Raw genomic sequence first — 20,271 nt, 5'->3', positions numbered from 1 at the left:
CACACATGCGTGTGCTGGGCGGGGTGCAGCTCCCCGTGTCCCTGGGAGCAGCGGGGCCACGTGTCCCCCGGCCTGGGGGGGTGGTGACAGCGGGGTGGCCCTGGGGACACCCCGGGGCTGGCAGTGAGGGGGGTGGCACGAGCCGTGCGCGAGGGGTGCTGCTCGGTGTCCCCAGCGTCACCTGCCCTGGGGACCGGGGGGGGCGAGGGGACAGGGCGGGCAGCCTGGCTTGCCCTCGTCCCCAGAGCCCCCCCGGGGGGGGACCTGCCCGCGGCAGTAAAAAAAAATCCTCCGGAAGACCCAAAGCAGCCGTCGAAATCTTAGAAAACGATCAGATAAAAAAAATATTGCGGCGTTCGGCTCCTTCGGCCCGGCCGCGGCCTCGCTCCCGCCGCCGCTGGCACCTGGGGACAGGGGGAGCCACGCTGGGGGACGGGGACCCCGCGGCGGGGGTCCCTGCGGCGAAGGGTCCTCATCCCTGCCCCATCCCCAGCGATGCTGGAGCCACGTCCCCGCTGCCACCCTCGCCCTGTGCCACCGTCCCCTTCCCTGGCATGGTGCCCAGGATACCTCCATGGTGTCCCAGTACTTCCCCAGTACCCCCCCAGTGTCCCTCTACCTCCCCAGTGCCCCAGTACAGTGTCCCAGTACCACAGTACAATGTCCCAGTACTCCCCTAGTGCCCCAGTACAGTGTCCCAGTGACCCCCCAGTGCCCCAGTACAGTGTCCCAGTGCCCACCCAGTGTCCCAGTACCTACCTACTGGCTGCTGGCAGCACCCTTGCCGGCGCCTTCCTTTGGTGCTATATGGGTGCCCTCCTCGGCCAGGCTTTGCTGCCCGTCCCCGTGGGTCCCTGCGGGCGCCATGGGGCAGGGGGTGAGCGCTGCACCCCAGAAGCCGCCCCAGCACCCCCAAACCTCCCAGCTCCGGGTGCACGGAGGCTCCCGGGGCAGAGTTAAAGGGCCGGGGAGGAGCGGTACTCACGCTCGCCGGGGCCAGGGCCACCCTCGTGCGTGGCCAGCGGGCAGGTTCCACCGGGGCTGTGGCTGTGCTCGGTGTCACCGTGGTGGCAGTGGCCTGGGCCATGCTCCTGGCCGGCAGCGGCCGCCTCCTCCTCCTCCTCGCCCTGCGCCTGCTTGCACAGGTGATGCTCCACCATCATCTGCAGCTCTGCCGGGCAGGGAGCGGCGCTGGGGGGGACGCGGGGGGCAGTGGTGACCGTCCCCACGCTCCCGGTGACACCGGGGAGATGCAGCCCGGCAAGCTTGGTGGCCTTCTGTCCCCTCTGGTGGCATTTGCCATACCTGGACCCCATGTGCCCACGGGCACGGCCACGCTCCTGCCCCAGGCTGGACATGGCCAAGCAGGTCCAAGGCCAGCACAAAGGCGGTGGCATCCCACCCGCCCGTCCCCTGCGACGCGGGGGGACCGTCACCCCCTGTCCCCCCCCCAAATACCTTTCATGGTTGGGGTGGTGCGGGAAACCTTCTTCCTCTGCCTGGGTGACATGGCCAGACCCGACTGCGAGGGAAGGGGAGGTGAGCAGGGGGCCGGGGGCTCCCCGGGGGGACCCCGAGGGGCTGGGGGCTCCCCCGCAGCCCCCCACGGCGGCAGCACCTACCTTCAGCAGGGGGTTGGGCAGCCGGTCCTCGTCAATCTCTGGGGGGGCAGAAGGAGGCAGAGGTCAGCGGCGGGCGCAGGGTGCTGGGCTCCATCCTGCACCCTCCACGTGAATCCAGCCCCACCGGGTCTGGCCGTCACCCGTGGGTGCTCGGCGTGGCCGTGGGTGAGGTCGGGACAGTCCTGCTCGCCCCCCCCCAGCATCACCATCGCCCCCCGTGTTGCCATGGGAACCAGCATCCCGTCCCCTGTCACACAAATGGCGGCAGAGGAGGGCGGCCGGCGGTGGCTCAGCTCTGTCCCCACACTGGGGACGGGGCCAGGCTGGCAGCCCCCGGGCCCCATCCTGACCCCTCCCGGGTGATGCTCAGCCCCGTGGAGCTGCTGCCCTGAGTGGGTGCAGGGCCTGGAGGTGGCACTCGGGGACAGAGCCTCCCAGCCACCGGGGTGTCCCCAAAGCAGGGGAGAGATGAAACCACCCAGCCGCAGGGGGCAGGGAGGCCGTGACACAGCCGCCAGCCGGGTCAGACGCCGTCCCCAAAGGCCACATGCCGGGTTAGGCCAGTGACCGAGGACCTCTTAAATGTCACAGCTGGTGTCCCCTGCCAGCAGGGGTGGCCCCATGCCAGTCCCCATGGTGTCCCCAGCACCGTGTCACGGGCAGCTGCTTTCCCCGGAGATGGATGGGCTGAGCGAGACCCGGGGCCGGAGCAGGGGAGGGCAGGGGCTGAGCCGGGCTGGGGGGGACGTGGGGACAGTCCCAGGGTGGGGGGCACGGGGTGCTGCCGTGCCAGGTTGCAGGATGAGTCCCGCTGCAACCAGTGTGCTGTGGTCCTGAGCATCACATCGGGGGGTCCCTGAGCATCACGTCGGGGGGGGTCCCTGAGCATCACGTCGGGGGGGGTCCCTGGGTGGGCTGGAGCCCAGGGTGACGGGGGTGACACGCGCAAGGACCCACCTGGGGACGACTGGTCGCTGCTCAGGACCAGGTTGGCAGGAGTCGGTCGGCGCCTTCGGATCTGGGGGGGGAGAGGAGAGAGTCGGGACCCACGGCTGCACCCCAAACCCCATCGCGCCCACCCAGAGCCCCGCCAACACCGAGACCCCCCCAATGTCCTCGTTCCCGGGGCGGTGGTGGCCCCATGGGGACGGAGGACGCCGGCCGGGGCCCCGAGCCCAGCGGCTCCCGTGGCCGGACACATGTGTCTTTTAAATCAACATCTCCCGGCCAGCCCTAACGACAGTCGGGAGCTAATTATACCCCAGCCCCGGGAAGCTCTCGGGGACATCGGTGTGGTGACACCGCCAGGGCCCTGCCCTTCCTCCGTGGGCACGGTGTCCTTGCCCAAGGTCACCTGGAGCATCCCGCCCCACGTCCCCCCCTCGGTGCCTTCGGGGGGGGTTCGTGGCCCCATTGGAGGATTCGGTGGCCGCGGCGTGGCCGTGTCTGCTGGCAGCGGTGGCAGTGGTGACAACGGTGACACCGTGCCCCACGGACGCTCCCTCGCCCCCTTTCCCCACTGACCCACTAACTGAGTTGCTCCGAAAAATGAATTTCCCAGCGAGGATTCCCTAATGAGGTGGGATGCCTAATGAGATGCTGATGAGATGCTAATGAGGCGGGCAAGCGGCTGGGGGGGCGGAGGAAGCCCCCTCCCCACCTCCCCCGGCCCCCCGGCGCATCTTCTCCGTGTCGGCTCCGTTGCCATAGAAACCCGCGATCTGGATTTTAAACGGAGATTAGAGGGAGCCGGGAATCGCCGGGAATCGCTGGGAATCGCCGGGAATCGCCCTGTCTCTGCCAGGCACCTGCTGCCGAGCGCCCGCTCGGGGGTCGGGGTCCAACCGCCCCACCCTGGCACCCAGCGATGGGGCTGGGATGGGCCGGGGTCCCCCCAGGGCTGGATCCGGCCCCGCAGCCCCCAGCGCTGGGCCCTGGGGAAGCCAGAGCCACCCCGGGGCTGCTCTAGCACCACTGCAGCCTCCCCCCGGGTGTGGGGCAGGGCTGTGCCCCGCGGCACCGGGATGGGGTGGGGGACACCGGTGTCACCCGCTCAAGGTCACCCAGGCGGAGCCGAGCACCCCAAGCTGCGCTCCCCTTCCCGCTCTGGACCGGGCAGGGGAGCCAGGTGTCTGGGCAGCTCCCGCCCCAACGCCCTGGGGAGGGATGCTCCGGTCCTCCCTCGCTCCATCCCTCGCTCCATCCCTGCTCCCTCCCCAGCTCGGCCGGGGCGCCGTGCTCTCCAGCCGCCGCTATTTTTAGATCAATCTCCACCATCGATTAAGAAGCTCCACGGCCGAGAGCGGCAGGAGCCCGGCCCCGGCAGCCTGTGGCGGGTGCGGCAGCGCGGGGGGCTGCTCCCTCCAGGCCCGGGGGGTGATCCCGGGATGGGCATGGGGTCGGGGACCAGAACGGGATTGGGGATGGGAACGGGGTTAGTGCAGCTCATCTCTCAGCCCGACAGAGCAAACGCCCCCGGACTGTCCCCCCCAGCCTTGGGGACATGCTGTGCTCAGCATGGGCTTGGGGACCTGGGCAAAGATGCAGGACAAAGCCCTGGGCCAGGCCTGGCACCCATGGGTGGCACCCGGCAGAGCCAGGGCAGACGGATGCTCTTGGAAGTGATGAGGGTCAAGGAGATGCAGGACCTGTGGGGACACGGGGGACCGGAGAAGGTCCATGGGGACAAGGTCCTTTTGGAGGGTGGGGCTGGACAGGCTTGGGGACAGCCCTGCAGGACATGGGGACACCGTGCCGCAGCCTGGCAAGGGGCCGACACGGCCGAGCCCTCCCTCAGCGCGAGCTCCCAACGAGGGGAACCCACATCAGGTCCTTCCCTGCAGGGACACCCCAAAAATGAGGAGCTGTGAACCCAGGGAGGGGACATCAGCATTGTCACCTGCTGCCACCGCACGGGGCCGGCTGTCGGGGCCCTGGCGCACCGCCAAGCGCTGCTGAATCAGGGCTCCCAGCTCCTCTGGGTGGGGAAACTGAGGCAGGGTCAGGGAGGGGATTCCCCAGGGAGGGTCGTGCCCGAGCCCCCCCGTAGCCTGGCTGCGATGGGAGGTGGGACGTGGGCACCCCTGCTCCTCGCTGCAGCTGAGGTGGGTTCCGGGGGTCCCATGTCCACCACCCGGCAGCCCCCCCCGGCTCTCACCCTCGCTCCTGGGGGGGCCACGCTGCAAATGAGCCGTGCGGCAGCCCCAGATGGTGCGTGGCCGTATTTAGCGACAGCGAGATGCTCGCCGGGGAGGTGGCCCGCGCTCGCCTCCGCACCGCTGGCACGCAGGGGCTCCTCGGCTGGGAGCCACCCAGCTGCCGGGGCCCCCCAGCCTGGAGGGGTGGGGACACAGCTGGGACCCCCGGCCGGAGCCCCCCAACTCCTCATCAGCATCCTCAGGCCCCCGCAGAGCCCCCCACGCCTGGCGCTGATGAAGCCCTTGGTCCTCCCAAGACCCCTCTTGTCCCCTGCAGCCCCTGGGGCTGGGGGGCACGGCGGGGGGGGGGGCGAGGTGGGCAGGGAGAGGGGTCAGGCTGCCGGGGGGGGTCCCCGGCTCCCTGCGGCCAGGCCTGCGGTGCCCCCCGGCCAGGCCATCCCGTCCCCGCTGCTATTCTGGGATCCCCTCCAGCGGGAGCAGGGATTGAGCAAGGGCTGGAGGGCCCCAGGGGGGTCCGGGGGGGCCCGTAACCCTACACCCCCCCCCGGGACGCCCCGGTGGCGTCGTGCTGAGCCAGCACATGGCCCTGGCACTGCCACCCCGGTCCCCAGGGCCACCCCGGTCCCCAGGGCCACCCCGTCCTGGCCGCGGGGCCGGGCAGCCCCGAGCCCACGGCGGTGCGTGGGGTGCCGGGGGGCGGCGGGGGCTGCTCCGCGGGGTGGCGGGGGGGGCACTGGGGGTGTCCCCGCCGTGTCCCCGGTCCCGGGGGGCTGCGCCCACCCGGCAGCGCCCGGGCGCGTCCTCCCACGCCGCAGCCGTCCCCGTGTCACCCACCGCCCCGTCCCCCCGTCACCCACCGCCCCGTCCCCCCGTCACCGCCCCGGCACCCCGCCGGTCGCACCGGGGCCCCCCCCGGGCCCTGCCCCGCTGCCGCTGCCCTCGCCGTGCCCTTCCCGTGCCCGCAGCCTCCCGCCCCGCCCGCCGTCCCCCCCGCCCCGGTCCCCGGCGGGACCCCCCGGCTCCCCCCGCCCGGGGTCCCCCCGGTGCCCCCCCTTCCCGCCCGGTGCCCGGTGCCCCCCCCCCACCTGCTCGGCCGCCTCCGGGTCGAGGTGCGGCTCCAGCAGCGGCACCGTGAACTGGATCTTGCGGGGGCTGTTGGGCTCCATGGCGGGCGGCGGCTCCGGCGGCTCCCGGCGGCTCCCGGCGGCTCCCGGCCCTGCCCGGGCCGCCCCGCCCCGGCCCCGCCCCGGCCCCGCCCCGGCCCCGCCCCGGTCCCCGCTCCCCGGTCCCGGTCCCGGTCCCCGCCCGCGGCACCCACGGACGGACGGTGGGACCCGGCGGGACAGAAGCACACGGGGATGGACGGGGGGACCATGCGCCAGGACGCTGGGATGGACACATGGACACGGGGACGGACACACGGGCACAGGGACGGACACACAGACGGACCCTGGACACGGGGACGGACACATGGACACAAGGAGGGACACATGGACAGATCCCAGGACACAGGGACAGACATGCGAGCACGAGGATGGACACATGGACAGAGCCCGGGACACTGGGACAGATGCGCAGAAACAAGGACAGACCCCAGGACACTGGGACAGATGCGCAGAAACAAGGACGGACACACAGACAGACCCTGAGACACTGGGACAGACCCACGGGCACAAGGACAGACCCCAGGACTCAGGGACAGACACACAGACAGGCCCTGGGACAGACAGAGAGGCAGTGGGACAGACATCAGGGTGCAGAGGCACATGGACAAAGGGACGCCGGGACAGACACGTGGGTGACACACGGACAGAGGGACGGACACACAGACAGGCACACGGACACACGGGCACACACGTGGACTGACAGACACCAGGACACACAACCGGCCACGGGCATCGGGACACGGTGACACGTGGGGACGCCTGCAGGGACAGACAGACGAGCAGTGGGACAGTCAGACGGATGGCCACCAGGACAGACGGACACAGGGACAGGCAGACAGGCGCATGCTCTTGCACACTCGGGCACGTGCGCGCACGCGCACCCCATGGCGCGCAGACGGGCGCGCGCACGCCCGCGGACACGTGTGCGTGCACCGGCGGACGCGTGCACGCGTGCACACGGGGCAGAGCCACCTCCCGGGGCGGGGGGGTGACAAGGACAGGGACGGGCACCCGCCGGGGGGGGGGGGGGGCTTTCCGGGAGGCCCCGATGGGTGCAGGCAGGGCGCGGGCAAAGTCCGGCAGCACCCGTTTCGACACGGGGCGGCTTTCGCATCGATCGCCTGCGCTCGGCCTCCCGGCCGGGGACACAGCCAGCGGCTCTTGGGGACCGTCCGTCCCCCCCCAGCAGCTGGCCCTGCAGCCCCTTGTCCGTCTGTCTGTCCTAACGAGGCCGTTAATTGCAGGACAAGGGGGGTCTTGGCGCGGTGTTGGCCCCCAGCCGGCTGTGTCCAAGGCGGGGTCCCGGCAGAGGGGTGGTGGTTTGGCCCCGGTGGCCCAGGAGGGGACACGGGTTGGACCTGTGCTGATGGCCAGGACAGACGGACGGACAGAGGGACAGGGTGGCCGCTGGGGCCTGGGCATCCTGGGGACATGGGTGCTGCGGGCAGTGAGCTGATGGGGACACCCTAAAAAAGAGGATGAATGATTTAGGGGTAGGGTGGGGGCAAGCATCGTCTGCAGGGTGCCCCCACCCACAGGGGGGCTGCCCCCACCCACCCTGCCCCGGGTCCCCCATGCAGGGCTGCACCCCGAGGCGCGATGCACCCCCAAACCCCATGCACCCCCCCAGCAAAGCTCCCAGGACTTGGGGCAGGGAGGGGAGAGCCCCGGGGGACGCGGGGGGCCGGGGGGGCCCCGCCGCAGCAGCCGTAGATGCGCGTCCCATCACTTATTCATGCAGGCAGGAGGCCTGGGCGGCTGCTGCCGGGATCTGGCAGGAGGAATTCGTTATCTAGGTCAGGCAGGAGGGGGGGCAGCGGCGGGGGCTGCCTGATCCCCTGGCATGGGGGGGGGGTCCCCATGGCGGGGCCGGGGCAGCGCAGGAAGGGGATGCTGCCGGCAGCGTGTGGCTGCAGGGTGCTGGGGGTCCAGGCAAGGGTGCTGGTGCTGCTGGATGGAGAGGGGTGCTCCCCGGCCTGGCCCCGGGGGTGACAAGGCAGCGGGACCACCCAAACCCCCGCATGACCCCCCCATCCCGGCGGCTCCCCACGGCCGTGTCCTGGTGTCCTGCTCCGACGTGATGCAGCCGCCGTTAATTATTGATACAAAAAGCACTCGCTGAGGAGCCGCTCGGTGCCGCCGTGCCCCCCTCAGCCCCCCGCAGCGGCGGCCCCCTGGCTCCCCGCTCCGCCGGCTGCGCTTGACGACCCTGCTCCCGCGGTTTAATCCTGCCCGGTCCTGGGTCTCTCCCTCAGGGATGCTCCTTGTGGCTGCCGACCCCGTTCTCCACCCCCAGGGGCAGAGCTCCTCCGGCTGCTTTGCCTTCGGGGTCCCCGCTCCCCTGGATTGGGGTCCCCCTGCTCCCCAGGGACCCCCGAGGCTGCTGAGTGTTGGGGGTCCCCATCCCTGTGCACCTCTCTGCTCTGCCCACAGCCATTTCACTCCTCGCCGGGCTTTTACGGGAAAATCCTTCCCGGCTTCGATCCAGCCACGGCCCCATCCTGGCTCCCCGCGGCGCGGGCTGCTTCTGCCAGGGAAAAGCATCTTCAGAGCCGCGCAGGCACCCAGCGACGGCGTTTGCAGAGGGGAGTAATGGGGAGGGATGGAGAATGGGCCGCGGGCCGGCTCCTGCTCGGGGTCCGGATGCCGGTGTGGCGAGGCTGGGAGTGGGCTTGAGGAGAGCCATGCATGTGGCATACGGGGGGGCAATGTTTTGCCCCAGGATCCTGGATAAACTGGGAGCCCCCCCGGCTGCTGTCAGGGCCAGAAATATCAATATCCAGACCCTGGTGGCATCCTGGGTCCCTCGGCCATGAAACAAAATGTCCCCTGGCCCCTGGGGTCCGTGGCCCCCCAGGCATCCCTGCCGGGTCGTGGGTGCTGGATGCAACTGGGGAGCAGAATGAGGCCGTTTTCCTGCTCCCACCCCGGAGCAGAGCAACGAGGGGCGATGCCGAGCGGGGACGTGTCCATCCTTCGCAGGGGATGTGCCAAGCAAAGTGACTCCCGACTCCTCCGGGCCCCTCCGAAACCCGGGCAGGCTGAAGGAGCAGCTAATTCAGGGCTTTATCCACAGTCATCGGCTAAAAATGTCCCTCCTGCAGGCAGCACCGTTCCCGGGCAGCGCCATTCCCGGCCAGCGCTGCGCCGGGAGCTTCCTTGCCTTTTTTGACGAGACCATGGCTGGCACCGGGCAGCACCTGGGCTCCCAGCTGCAATCAGCACTGAAACCCGGCTCCCAGGGGACCCGGAGACAGGGAGGAGGGCCCAGGGATGTCACCTCGGTGGCTGTGATGTCCCAGCCGGAGGTGAGTGCTGTCCTCATGTCGGGGATGTCCTTGGTGGGGCCATCCTCGTCACCGTGTGCTCTCATCCCGGCGCTGGAGGAGGTGCTGGAGGGTGGGATTGGAGATGCCGTCCTGGCTTGGCAAATAACCCATGGGGAAATCGCCTCCATCACCCCCTTTTCCCCCTTTGAGCCTGGGGTGGCTTTACCCATCACCCCAAGAGCCACCCCAGCCTGGCTCGTCCCCCCCAGGCAGAGCTGGTCCCGTTATCGGGGCCACGCTGGACTCGCCTGGCTGGCCGGTGATAAGCCACGCGTGCCGCACGCCCGTCCAGCGCTCCCTTATCAGCGCGGTGGCATCGGCAGCTTGGCACGGCATGCCGGCCCCTGGGATGCTCGGCCAGGAGGGAGCCAGGTGCTGCAGGGTGCGAAGCAAAGCACCCTCCTCCTCCTCCTCGCATCCCCTGTGCAAAGCCCACGCGGCACCTCGTGCCGTCTGGGGACCCGGCACCGGCCACCGAGGAGACTTCGGGGCCTCGGGACCCCCCGTTGGGGTGTCACAGCCATCCTGGGAGCAGGCTGGGTGCAAGGGACCCCTCCAGAAGGTGGGTGCCCTCTTGCCCATGGCAAGGGCGACCTGGGTGGCTCGATTGTTGCCCGGGCTATTATTAGCCACCCTCGCCCACGTCGGCAGCTCATTAAGTTTTTCCCGTTGTGGTAGCGGATGTGGGTCAACGTTTGAGGTTTCGCTGTTGATTTTTTTAATTTCCTCTTCAAAACAGATGAGTTTCCTCCCTCCTTGCTGACGACAGATGCCGCCGGGGGCCGGGCACGGCGGTGGGGCGGCGGGACGCCACGGCTGATGGCCCCTCGCCGGAGATAGGCAGCGCTCGGTGGGGCTGCCCGGCTGCCCCCCGCGCCGGTGAGTGCCGGAGGCAGGCGGAGGGATTTGGGGGTGGTTTTGCCCCAGGAGGGGCCGCAGGGGTTGAGGGGGGGCCTGGGATGGAGGGCAGAAGAGTGGGAGGAGGATGGTCCTGGGTTTGGGTGGGAGGAGATGGGGCCGTGGGGGCGATGGGAACTCCGGGCTTCTGGGAGAGGCGATTCCTATACCCGGAGCAAATGGAAAACTCTTCTGTGGCGGCAAAGGGATGGGGAGCAGAGTGGGAACACAAGGGGCCGAGGGGTACGGGGCTGGGAGCAGCAGGGGCTGGGGCTGGGATGCTCTGGGACGCTGCAGGACAAATGAGCCCTGGCTCGGTCCCCTCCTCCACGGTCCCGTGCGTCGCGGCCCCTCGCTGGGCTCTGCAAAGCCCCTTTGCCCCCGGGGCCGGGTCAGCCCAGGGGGGCCGGGGGCCGGGAACGCTCACACGGGGCGGTCGCAGCATCTCCTGGCTCTGCGGCTCCCGAGGGGCTGGGATGGGGCCAGCGCCCGGCCACGTGCCCTGGGTGAGCTGGATGTGGCCTCGATGAAGAGCTCGGCTACGAGGCCGCTGCTCCCTGACCGCCCCCAGCCCCCCCAGCCCGGTGCCCGGAGGTGACGTCCCAGCCCTGAGCACCACGGGGGCCCGGGGTGGCCCAGGCGGGTGCTGCCGGGTCCTGCCCGGGCCTTCACCCCGTCCCACGCTCTGCCCAGCAAGAGATGAAATGGGGAAATGGCGACAAAGGTGCCCTCCCTCCGCCGGGGACTTTCGGCGCGGCTGCGGCACGGCACCGCGGGGTGGGGGATGAACCGCGCTGGCCTTGGGTGTGAGGGGCCGGCACCGTGGTGGCTCTGCAAAGCGTTTCCCTTCCCACCGGCGCAGCTGGTGACGGCTGGAGCGGGATGCTGGTGCTGCGGGAGATGGCTGGGCCAGGATGCTCCTGCTCCGGCAGCACTCAGCCTTGGGGATGCGTGGCCGGAGCAGGCGGGCGGCTCGAGAACCCCGTCCCCTGTGGCTGCAGGGGTGCTGCAGGGGTCTGCCCGGCCTGGGGGGTCCTTGTCCCCAGCCAGGACCCCTGCTGGGGAGGGCAGAGGACGAGGGACCAGGTGTCCCCAGTGGGTGCCATGGAGCTGGGTGCCAGGAGCCTGGACCTTCAGGTCCTTTGGGAACAGGGGACTCCCTGGGGACAGGTCCCCCGCTTTGCTCAGGGGCTGTAGGACGGGGAGGGGACAGGACTGGAAATCACCTCCCTACGGGAGCCGGGGGGAGAGACGCCCGTTCCCCAGCAGGGAAGGTCCAGGCTCTGGAGATCTGCATCATCTGCCCCGGAGCATCCCCAGCCGTGGCGCGGCCCAGCCCGCCTTATCTCGGCCCTGGCGGCTCTTCCGTTCGCGCCGGCAGCTCCGTCCCTGTGCTGGGTGCCCATCAGCACCCAAGGCAATGCCCGGGAGGGGGCAGAGCACCCCTGGGATGCCCAGAGCACCCGATGGTCCCACCCCACGGGCAGGAGGTGGAGGAGACCCCCCCCATCATTACAGCTCTCCACTCCCTGCAGGGAGACCCCCGGCCCGCCCGGCGCCGCGGCCATGGAGGGCGCGTCGGTGCTCAGCCCCTCCTCATGGGAGAAGCGGCGAGCGTGGGCCAGGCAGAGCCGGTGCTGGCGGACCACCGTGGTGGAGGAGGAGGCGGCCGCCGCCATGCAGGACGTCCCCGAGCTGCAGCCGCCCCACCTGGACGACGTCTTCCTCGAAGGTCAGGGGGACCCCGGGGTGAACACGGGACGGGGGGCCCCGTGTGCTGGCTCATCTCACGGGTGTTTCTGTCTCCCCCAGGGAGCCCCTCCAGCAAGATAGAGACGTGGCTGCAAGAGTGCGGGTGAGCCCAGGGACAGGCGGGGGCAGCTCCAGGGGTGCCTCTGCCACGGTGCCCTTCCCACAGGGATTTCGGTGTCACCGCAGAGGTGGCGAGGGCAGTGGGACGCTGCCCACGCTTGGCCCTTCCTGGAAGTTCCGCCCGAGCGGGTGCGTGGGTGCCAGCGGGACGGCGGCGGCTGTCGTGTCCCCCCCCGCTCCCTCCTCGCCCCCGCGCAGGACGCGCAGGTGGCACCCGGCCGAGGCTCTGCCACACGCCAGGGCCACCAGTGCGGGGTGCTGGTCCCACGCCCGGCATCACGCGGGTGCCTCCAGGAAACCCCCGGCCAGGCTGGGAGAGCAGGGTGGTGGCGTCATGGGGTGACCGGGGAGTCTCCAGGGTCTCCCAGGGGCCTGGGGTCCCTGCGTCCCCGTCCCCACCGCCTGTCCCACTGCGCTCAGGTCTCACATCCCACCTCCAGCCCCCGGGATGGGGACGGGGGGGCTGTAACTGGGGTTTTGCTCTGGCACAGGTCGTCGGTCGAGGTCCCGCCGGAGGAGCTGGGCGTGCTGGGCCACTATGGTACGTCGGCTTTGCCCCCGCGTGGCTCCTGGGGTGCTGAGGCCGGGGGTCCCTGCACATCCCCAAAGCCCACCCAGCCCATGGGCTGCACCCGAGGTGCAGGGTGATGGGCAGGGAGGTCCCCGAGGACCAACGCTGCTGCGTGGTGGCTGGCACTGTCCCCAGCTCCAGGCGTCCCCGCGCCTCGCAAGGCTTTGCTCTCTTGCAGGGTGTGGGAGCGCTGGGACCAGCTTCGAGGACGACCTGACCCTGGGAGCTGAAGGTACCAGCCACCCCCGAGCACGCTGGGATGTTCCCTCCTGCGGTGTCACTGTCACCCCACAGGCACAGCTGTCCCGATGGAGGCACAGGGGCTGGGGACAGTCAGGAGCAGACCCAGGGGGACAGCCACCATCAGTAGCTTTTCCTCCAGGAGGGTTTTGGGGGGGCTGGGATGCCCCCAGGCTCCGGGTCCCCCCGGGCTCCAGGCTGCGGCCACTGGGAAGGACACCTCCCAGGGTGGCGAGTGTGGGACCTGTCCCCAAAATGCCCCACCTCACTCCCTGTCACCTCTTTGCTCCCTTTTCCCAGCTCTTCTGCTGCCGGGGAGCAACAAGGCCATGGGCAGGTGAGGTTTGGGATCCCGGGGGAGGCTGGGGGGGGCTGGGGGCACCGTCCCTGTGCACCCCGCTGGCAGCATCCCCTGCGCTCAGCCCCGGCCCCCTCCCCGCCGCAGAGCTCTGCAGGACAAGCACCTTAACCTGGGGCACAGCATGGCGTCCAGTGCCCTCTCCAGCCTCACCACCAAGACCAGCTCCAGGTAGGAGCTGGGGGGGTCTCTGGGGGGGACATTGGGTCACCCCCTTGTGAGATGGGTCCCCGTGGGGCTGAGCCGGGGCTGTCCCCCACTCCGCAGCATCTCCGAGGTCCTGGAGTGGAGGCAGGCGGACGCCGAGGAGATCCTCTACAACCTGGGCTTCGTGCAGAGCGAGCCGGGGGCCGTGGCCCGCATCCCTGCGCGCTTCTTCTCGGCTCCTTCCCGCGCCAAAGGCATCGACTTCCAGCTCTTCCTCAAGGCCCAGGTGCGGCGCATGGAGATGGAGGACCCCTGCCTGATGCTGGCCAGTGAGTGACGCCTGGGTCCCCAAGCCCCCCGCCTGGGGAGACACTGACACGTGGGGTGGGATCCACCATGAAGGCTTTGCTCCTCTGGCATGGTGGGAAAGATGCTCCCGTGCCTCAGTTTCCCCATGCATGAGCTGGGGGAACCCGCTCTGCCCCTACTGCAGCCCCCTGCTCCATCTCCCAGCCCCACCGAGCATCCCTTCCCCCACAGCCCCCCTGACCTCCACCATCTCCTCCTGCTCCCCCCAGGTCGCTTCCAGCAGGTCCAGGCTCTGGCCGCCACGGCCGATGCTTTCTTCTGCCTCTACTCCTACGTCTCGCGGACCCCCGTGCAGCGCATCTCCCCCTCCCGCCTCACCTGGGCTTGTCCCGACGTCCCCGACATCCGCATCTCCCCCGTCCAGCCCAGCACCCTCTCGCCCGTGGAGCGCCTGAAGAAGGCCGTGTCCACCATGTGCCTCTACACGTCCCCGCGGGACGAGGACAGCCCGCGGGGGACAGGCCGGTTGCCCACCGGGCCCACCAGCCAGCCCAGCGCCCTGGGGAAGGTGGTGCAGGAGGTGCTGGAGCGGGCGCGGGAGGAGCGGTTTCGGTTCGACCCGGCCGATGTCCTTGAGGGCTGGGAAAGGGATGGGGGCACGGGGACGGTGCAGCATCGGCGGGGAGCGGAGGGGGGTCCCCCAGCACTGCCGTCACCGTGGCTGGCGCAGGGTGTCCCCGCGTGTCCCCATCATGGTGGTGCGGATGTCCCAGCGTGCTGCGGAGGGGAGCGGGAGCCGTCCCCAAGGCCAGCCCCAGCGGGGACACCGGCGGGCGCCGCACAGGGACGCTTGGGGGAGTCCTGTCCCCACGGCCGGGACAGCAGTGGCAGCCCTGCGGGGGTGGCTCAGGGGGCCGGGGATGCTCTGTGCCCGGTGGGAGCAGGACGGGTCAGCACGGAGGAGCACCAGCCAGACACTGCTGCGAACGTCGCCTTGTCCCCGATGCCGGGTCCCCTGGCTCCCCACACCGGCCAGGTGTGGGTCACCCCTGAGCACCCAGAGGGGCTGGGATCCGAAGGGGACTCCGGCTTCAGCTCCGGCTCCTGGGGGACCTCCCCCAGGAGGAAGGCAGGGTCCCGCGGGTGCCACCCGGGTGACCCCCTGGACCCCGCCGGGGCACATTCCCCTGGCTCAGACACACCGAGAGCCGGAGGCCACCGGGCTCGGCGGAGCAGAGGCCGGCACCGGGGTGGCCCCCCGAGGGACGCCGGGCAGCAGCAGGGCGACGCACCGGGGCTGCAGCCCCCCGGGAAGGGCCCCTTGCCCCACCGTCCCGGCTGGCAGGAACCGGTGGACTCCTTCGAGCTGGAGGAGGTGAGGGGCGATGCCCGGGTGATGGGCGCAGAGGGGTGGGGGGCAGAAGGGGGCTGGGAGCGGGGGGCAGCGGTGCAGGGGGTCCCTTCGGCTGGTGGGTGATGCTGGGCGAGCCGGCGTGGGGCGGGAAGGAGCTGGAGCGGGAAATGTCCCCAGAGCCTTCTCAGGCTTTTAAGGTTTGAATGATTTAGAGCTTCAACTGGAGCCTCTTGCAGGGGGGAGCCGAGGTCACGGGCACGATGGCCGGCTGCAGCACGCGCCTGCACGCCTGCGTGGGCTCGCACGTGGGCACAAGCATCCTTGCACACAGACAGGGATGCACGGGTGTGCACAGATGCGCTGATGCACCTTTGCACATGCGCACGCGTGCGCTGACACGCTCCCCTGGGGCAGCTCCTCACCCAGCCCTGCTGCATCCCGCCTGCAGGTGCTGAGTGCCAGCGAGGAGGATGATGATGATGGCGATGCCTGTGAGGAAGCCGGCCGGTCCCTCCATCCCTCCATCGGGGTCCGGAGAAGTAAGTCATAGGTTTTTCTCGCCCTCCTGGGGGGCAGAGGCGCTGCCATCCCAGCGGGTGCCCGGTGGCAGCGTGTGTCCCCGTGTCCCCCCGTCCCCCTGCTCCAGGCTTCATGCTCCACGCCAGCAGCGGGCAGTCCGACAGCAGCGGCTTCGTGGAGGAGCCGGTGGCCCGCCAGCCACCCGCTGCCCGGCTCCACGGCACCGACCAGACGGCCTGAGACCACCGCGGAGGGACCCGGGCTTGCCCTGGCGCTGGCAGGAGCCACGGCTGGGTGCCGGATGGACCGTACGGTACCGCTGCGTTTCGGACACAGAGACAATTCTCAGCTGAGGGCTGAGCGCTGTGTACACGTGTGTGTGTGGGTGGGTGCACGTGTGGGTGCACGTGTGGGTGTTTGGCACAGAAAACCCTTTCACTCAGGACTTTTGCCCCGAGGGGCACGCGCGTCCCCCCCTCTGCCCAGCCTGCCGCCTCTGGGGCCGCGGCTGCACCGGGGCAGCACCGGGGACGTCTCCCCCATGCCTGGCTCTTGGGGACATCACTCGCACTTTGGCCGCTGCCGGTCGCCCGTGCTGCAGCACCTGTAACACTAGGACGGGGGTTTGCTGGGCAGAGCCAGCAGCACACTGGAAATAAAGTTCCCAAAGGGAGGATGGTGCCTGTGTCCCTGCCTGGAGCTGCTGGGGGGGGGATCTGGCCCTGCCCACCCCCTCTGGGGTGGAGACCCCCGGCACGATCCCTGCCGGTGCCCCGAAGCGGCCTGAGCTGGGGGGCTCTGCTCAGCTCCGGGTCTTCCCTGGGGACGGAGGAGCTGCCACTGAGGCTGGGGGGTTCCTGCCCTGCAGACCCCGGGTACCACCCCACCCCTGCTCGAGGGCTCACGGCAGGGCTGGGGACCCGTGGGCCCCCCACGAACACACGTGCTGCGGCTGGGCTGCAAGCCCGGGGGTAGGGCTGGAGCAGCGGGTGCTGCTCGGGACTTTTTTGGCCTCTCCATCTTCTCTCGCCGCTGCTGAGCCTCCCTTCTGTTTCCTTATCGGGGTACTTCATGGCTCCAGGCCTGTTCTTCGTCTTCCTGCCACCTTATCTTTCTGGCTCGCTCTTCTTCCCCTCCGTGCGATCGGGGCATCTGAAGGAAACCGCACCGAGATGGTGCTGGGTCCGTGCCGGCTGCTCCTTAACCCCTCCCGCACTGCTGCTGCTGCTGCTGCTGCTGCTGCTCGCCCGGGCAGGGCACGGGCAGCTTTGTTGGTGGCTTTTGCCCCAGGTGATGTGGGCACCGAGCGTGGGCACCACCCCGAATTGGGTGCTGCAGGGTGGTGGGTGCTGGCTGGGCACCCCAGCAGCCTCCCGGGGGCTGACCCCAAAGTGGCCGCAAGCCAGAAATTCAGGGTCCAGCTCTGCTCCTGCCCCTCCAGATCCACCCAGAGGATGGGGACAGGTCACAAGCCACCCCAGGCCAGAGCCCCGTGACCCCAGGAAGGAGCCACCACGGTCCCCCTCCTCCCAGGGCTCTCACGGTCCCCATCCCAGTTGCCCACTACAGCGGTGGTCCGCGACCCTGGACTCTCCGGTGCAAGGATGGCACCAGCCCCAGGGCACTGGCGCTGGAGTTACTGGAAAAGAAAAGTCCTGGTGGATAAACAAACCCCAGGGCTTCCCCGTGGAGAGCAGCCAACGATGGGATTATCCAGGATTAGCCCACGGCCCCTCCGGCACCAAGGCTGGTTCCCGCAGCCCGTCCTGGCTGCGCTGTGGGTCCCACGGCAGGGGACGGTCCCAACCTGCCGGGGCTGCTCCGTGCTGGTTCAGGCTGGGATGGGGCTGCCCAAAGCCTTGGTGGAGCATGGCTGGAGCTCAGGACCAGGTTACCCATCCCTGGGGATGCCCGAGGCCAGCCCCATCCCAATGGTGCCTGCAGGAACCATTTGTCAGACCGAACTGGGATCCAGCTGGAAACCAGTGTACTGAATGGAGGAACTGCTGGGAATAAGTAGCTGGTGTCGGGGACGGGGCAGGGGACACGGCGTGACATCTTCATCCAGATTTGCTGCTGAACCCAGGGAAACGAGAGCTGCGGCTTCATCACATCTCATGCAAATGCTGAAGCCCTTGGTGCTTGGTCTGAGCCGGGGGTTTTAGGGCAGAGATGAATTAACCTGCGGGGATGGAGTACCCCGTAAATGGTGCAGCACCCCAGTGAAGTTACGTTTGAGTTCCCCGGCCTCCCTGTGCCAGGTATTCGGGTATTTTCTCCCCGAGCCGGGATCCCAGCTGTGACCCGCTCCCTCCCGGGGGGTTTTGGCTCCGTATCCTGCATCTGGGTGCCTGAAATCCCACCCTGGGGCAGAGCTGGGTGCTTCGAGGTTCTCCTCTCCCTCCTCTTCCCATGGGGAATGAATGGGGTGGCCTGAGAAGCCGGGTACGCAGCACAAATCCTCCCTCGGGCACTGGGCAGGAGAGAGGCATGGAAAATCCCAAGGATTTATCCCCTGTCTCTGAAGCCACGAGGCAGCGAAGGCTCTGCCTGGGACCAGGGCTGGTGATTTATGGGTGCAAACGGGTAAGTGTCCTCTTCTCCGAGCTCTTGCAAAGAGGCCGTGCAATTTCTGAGACCCCACCTGAGCAGGGATGATGCAATTTTGCAGGTTTTAGACTAAAAAGAAAAGAGTTGAGGCTGTGCAGAGCATTTAAATTCAGGGATGAACAACCCACAGCCCAACACAGAAAGAGCTCAGCGCGTTTGCTCGCCCAAGGGCTGGAGGAATGATGCGGCTGAGCCGTGGGAACACCTTCCCACGGGAGCATGAGCTGTTTGAGAAGGCAGGGGAGAGGCCAGGAGCTGCGAGCGTTCCCCGTGTCCTGCATCTGAGTAGGGGTTCGCCTCGGCACCCCATCCGCCCCCCCGGTAGCACCACGTCCACCTCCCCATCCAGGACCCAGCCTGCCGGAGCATCTCCTGCGCCACGTCCCTGGGTACCCCCTGCCAGCCCAGGGACCTGCTGTCGGCGCCTCCGTAAAGCTTTCCCTAAAGTTTCACCTAAGCCTTTTTCCTGCCTTTTCAGCCTGGAGGTCTGAAAGCACCCAGGCGAATCCCTCCCGTCAGCGCTGTCTGTGCCGGCATCGCGGCGGGTCACGCTCGGCTGCTCCATCCGCCCCGGCCGCGGTGCGATGCTGACGCAGGGCTGTCGAGCTGGGCTCTGCCGGCACCGCGCTTCCCCGCTGCCTTGCATGTCTGGAGTGACATGACATGGCTCCCTCCCTCCCCGGCTCACGTACGCTCCGGATGGGGTTTGTTTGCTAAGCAGTGCCGAGGAGATTATTCCTCCAGGTTTTTTGCAGTTCGCAGCAGGCTCTGCTCTCCCCGCGGAGCCAGGGCTTGTCCTCGTCTCGTGCAGCTCGTGGTCCCTCCCGTGCTCCGGCCCGTGCCCTTGGCCACAGAGCACCCTTTGGCTCAGCAAATCCCTTTGGTCAGTGAAGATGTTCTAAGCTCAACCCGCACCCCCAAAAGGGGAGAGATGCTCTGCCCCACTCACCCCCGAAATGAGGAGGAGCTGGGGCCGGGCTGGACCACAAGGATGCTCCCGCAGCATCCCTGTCCCGCTGCCATCCAGCGAGCACAGCTCTGCCCCAGTTCCCGAGCGGGGCCATCCTCCCCTCCTGTTACCTCCATGTTTCAGAGGCTGCCTGTATCAGCGTGACGATCCCCACCATCACCTCCCCTGTGCAGCCCCGCTCCCTGCCAGGGCCAGCCCTGGGCTGGCTTCACGTGTCCCGCCATCTCGCCAAGCCTCCGCCGCTCCCGCACGTCCCCTCGCTGTCTGTTATCTGTCAGGCGGTGAGAAATAAAGTGCTGGAGCCAAAACCGTGCTCCGTGATGAGCAGGAAAGGTCTGCGGCTGGGGGGCTGGCAGTCGAGGAGCACACAGGGGCTGGGGAGGGAGCAGGGGGCTACGGAGTGAGCTGGGGGGGCTTGGAGAGGATGGGGCGTGTGGGAGGGCATGGGAGGCTTGTGGGGTGAACAGGAGTGTACTGGGGGACTATGGAGTGTACTGGAGTGGTATAGAGCGCACTGGGATGATGTGGAGTGGGAGCCATGGAGCTACACGAGCTGTTGGGGCTTTGAGGACTTGGGAATTGTTTGGCACACAGAGGGCTGGGAGCCCTGGGAATGGGCTGGGGCTGGTTTGGGCGCTCTTGGGGCTGGCAGCGGGGCCGGCCGCGCTGCCCGGAGGGGCTGCAGGGCTAATCCAGGCTAATCCTGTCCCTGGCCGGGCGCCCAGGCACGAGCGTCTTCCCACACCTGGAAAATCCCGTGCATCCCCGAGACCTCCCAGCCCCGGCTGATTGGCGCCTGCTGCCTTCATAAGGGCCAGACCCCGGCCCCGGCCCATCCCTGGGTGGCTCCTGGCCGTGGCTATCATCCAAAATCCTCCGGGATGCTGAAGCTCTGGATCATCCTGCTGCTGGTCGGGCTCGCCTGCAGCCTTGCTGCTGGCTGTGAGTCGGGCAGGTCCCTGGGGGGACATGGGGTGGCACTGGGGTGGTCCCCGGTGGGGCGCAGGAGGGGGTCAGGCCGTCCAGGCGTGGGTGTCAAGGAGCTGGGTGCAGAGTGGGGGGTGTCCTGTGCGCGGTGGGGGGTCCCGACACCCCGCCGAGGTGGGTGATGCCGTCTCTCTTCCTCCTGCAGTTCCTCTTGATGCGACG

At 69.0% G+C, this 20,271-nt stretch overlaps 2 protein-coding genes across 5 annotated transcripts; one reads left to right on the top strand and one right to left on the bottom strand.

The window, feature by feature from the left end:
* Positions 1 to 305: 305 nt before the first annotated feature.
* PPP1R1A (protein phosphatase 1 regulatory inhibitor subunit 1A) lies at positions 306 to 6,000 on the bottom strand. The gene is made up of 7 exons (XM_082332276.1): positions 5,866 to 6,000; positions 2,580 to 2,640; positions 1,623 to 1,660; positions 1,459 to 1,522; positions 986 to 1,171; positions 760 to 854; positions 306 to 404 (listed from the first exon to the last, which is right to left on the bottom strand). Exons 1-6 carry the CDS (start codon positions 5,944 to 5,946, stop codon positions 760 to 762), a joined length of 525 nt encoding a protein of 174 aa, XP_082188402.1. The 5' UTR covers positions 5,947 to 6,000; the 3' UTR covers positions 306 to 404.
* A 3,064-nt stretch (positions 6,001 to 9,064) lies between these two features.
* On the top strand, positions 9,065 to 16,215 carry TESPA1 (thymocyte expressed, positive selection associated 1). Of its 4 annotated transcripts, none has more exons than XM_082332349.1 (12): positions 9,065 to 9,254; positions 10,015 to 10,154; positions 11,708 to 11,904; positions 11,985 to 12,027; positions 12,536 to 12,585; positions 12,794 to 12,847; positions 13,156 to 13,192; positions 13,301 to 13,384; positions 13,481 to 13,689; positions 13,939 to 15,044; positions 15,472 to 15,562; positions 15,670 to 16,215. In XM_082332349.1, the coding sequence occupies exons 3-12, from the start codon at positions 11,739 to 11,741 to the stop codon at positions 15,780 to 15,782; spliced, it is 1,953 nt and encodes a 650-aa protein (XP_082188475.1). In that variant the 5' UTR covers positions 9,065 to 9,254; positions 10,015 to 10,154; positions 11,708 to 11,738; the 3' UTR covers positions 15,783 to 16,215. The 4 variants fall into 4 exon arrangements, with proteins under 4 accessions (XP_082188475.1, XP_082188474.1, XP_082188476.1 ...); XM_082332348.1 differs by lacking the exon at positions 9,065 to 9,254 and adding an exon at positions 9,611 to 9,837; XM_082332350.1 differs by lacking the exons at positions 9,065 to 9,254; positions 10,015 to 10,154; positions 11,708 to 11,904; positions 11,985 to 12,027 and adding an exon at positions 12,042 to 12,173.
* Positions 16,216 to 20,271: the final 4,056 nt, after the last annotated feature.

Source organism: Platalea leucorodia (assembly GCF_965183815.1).
Source record: "Platalea leucorodia genome assembly, chromosome: 23".
In the NCBI taxonomy this organism is placed as follows: domain Eukaryota; kingdom Metazoa; phylum Chordata; class Aves; order Pelecaniformes; family Threskiornithidae; genus Platalea; species Platalea leucorodia.
This window is presented reverse-complemented; position numbering and strand designations above follow the sequence as displayed.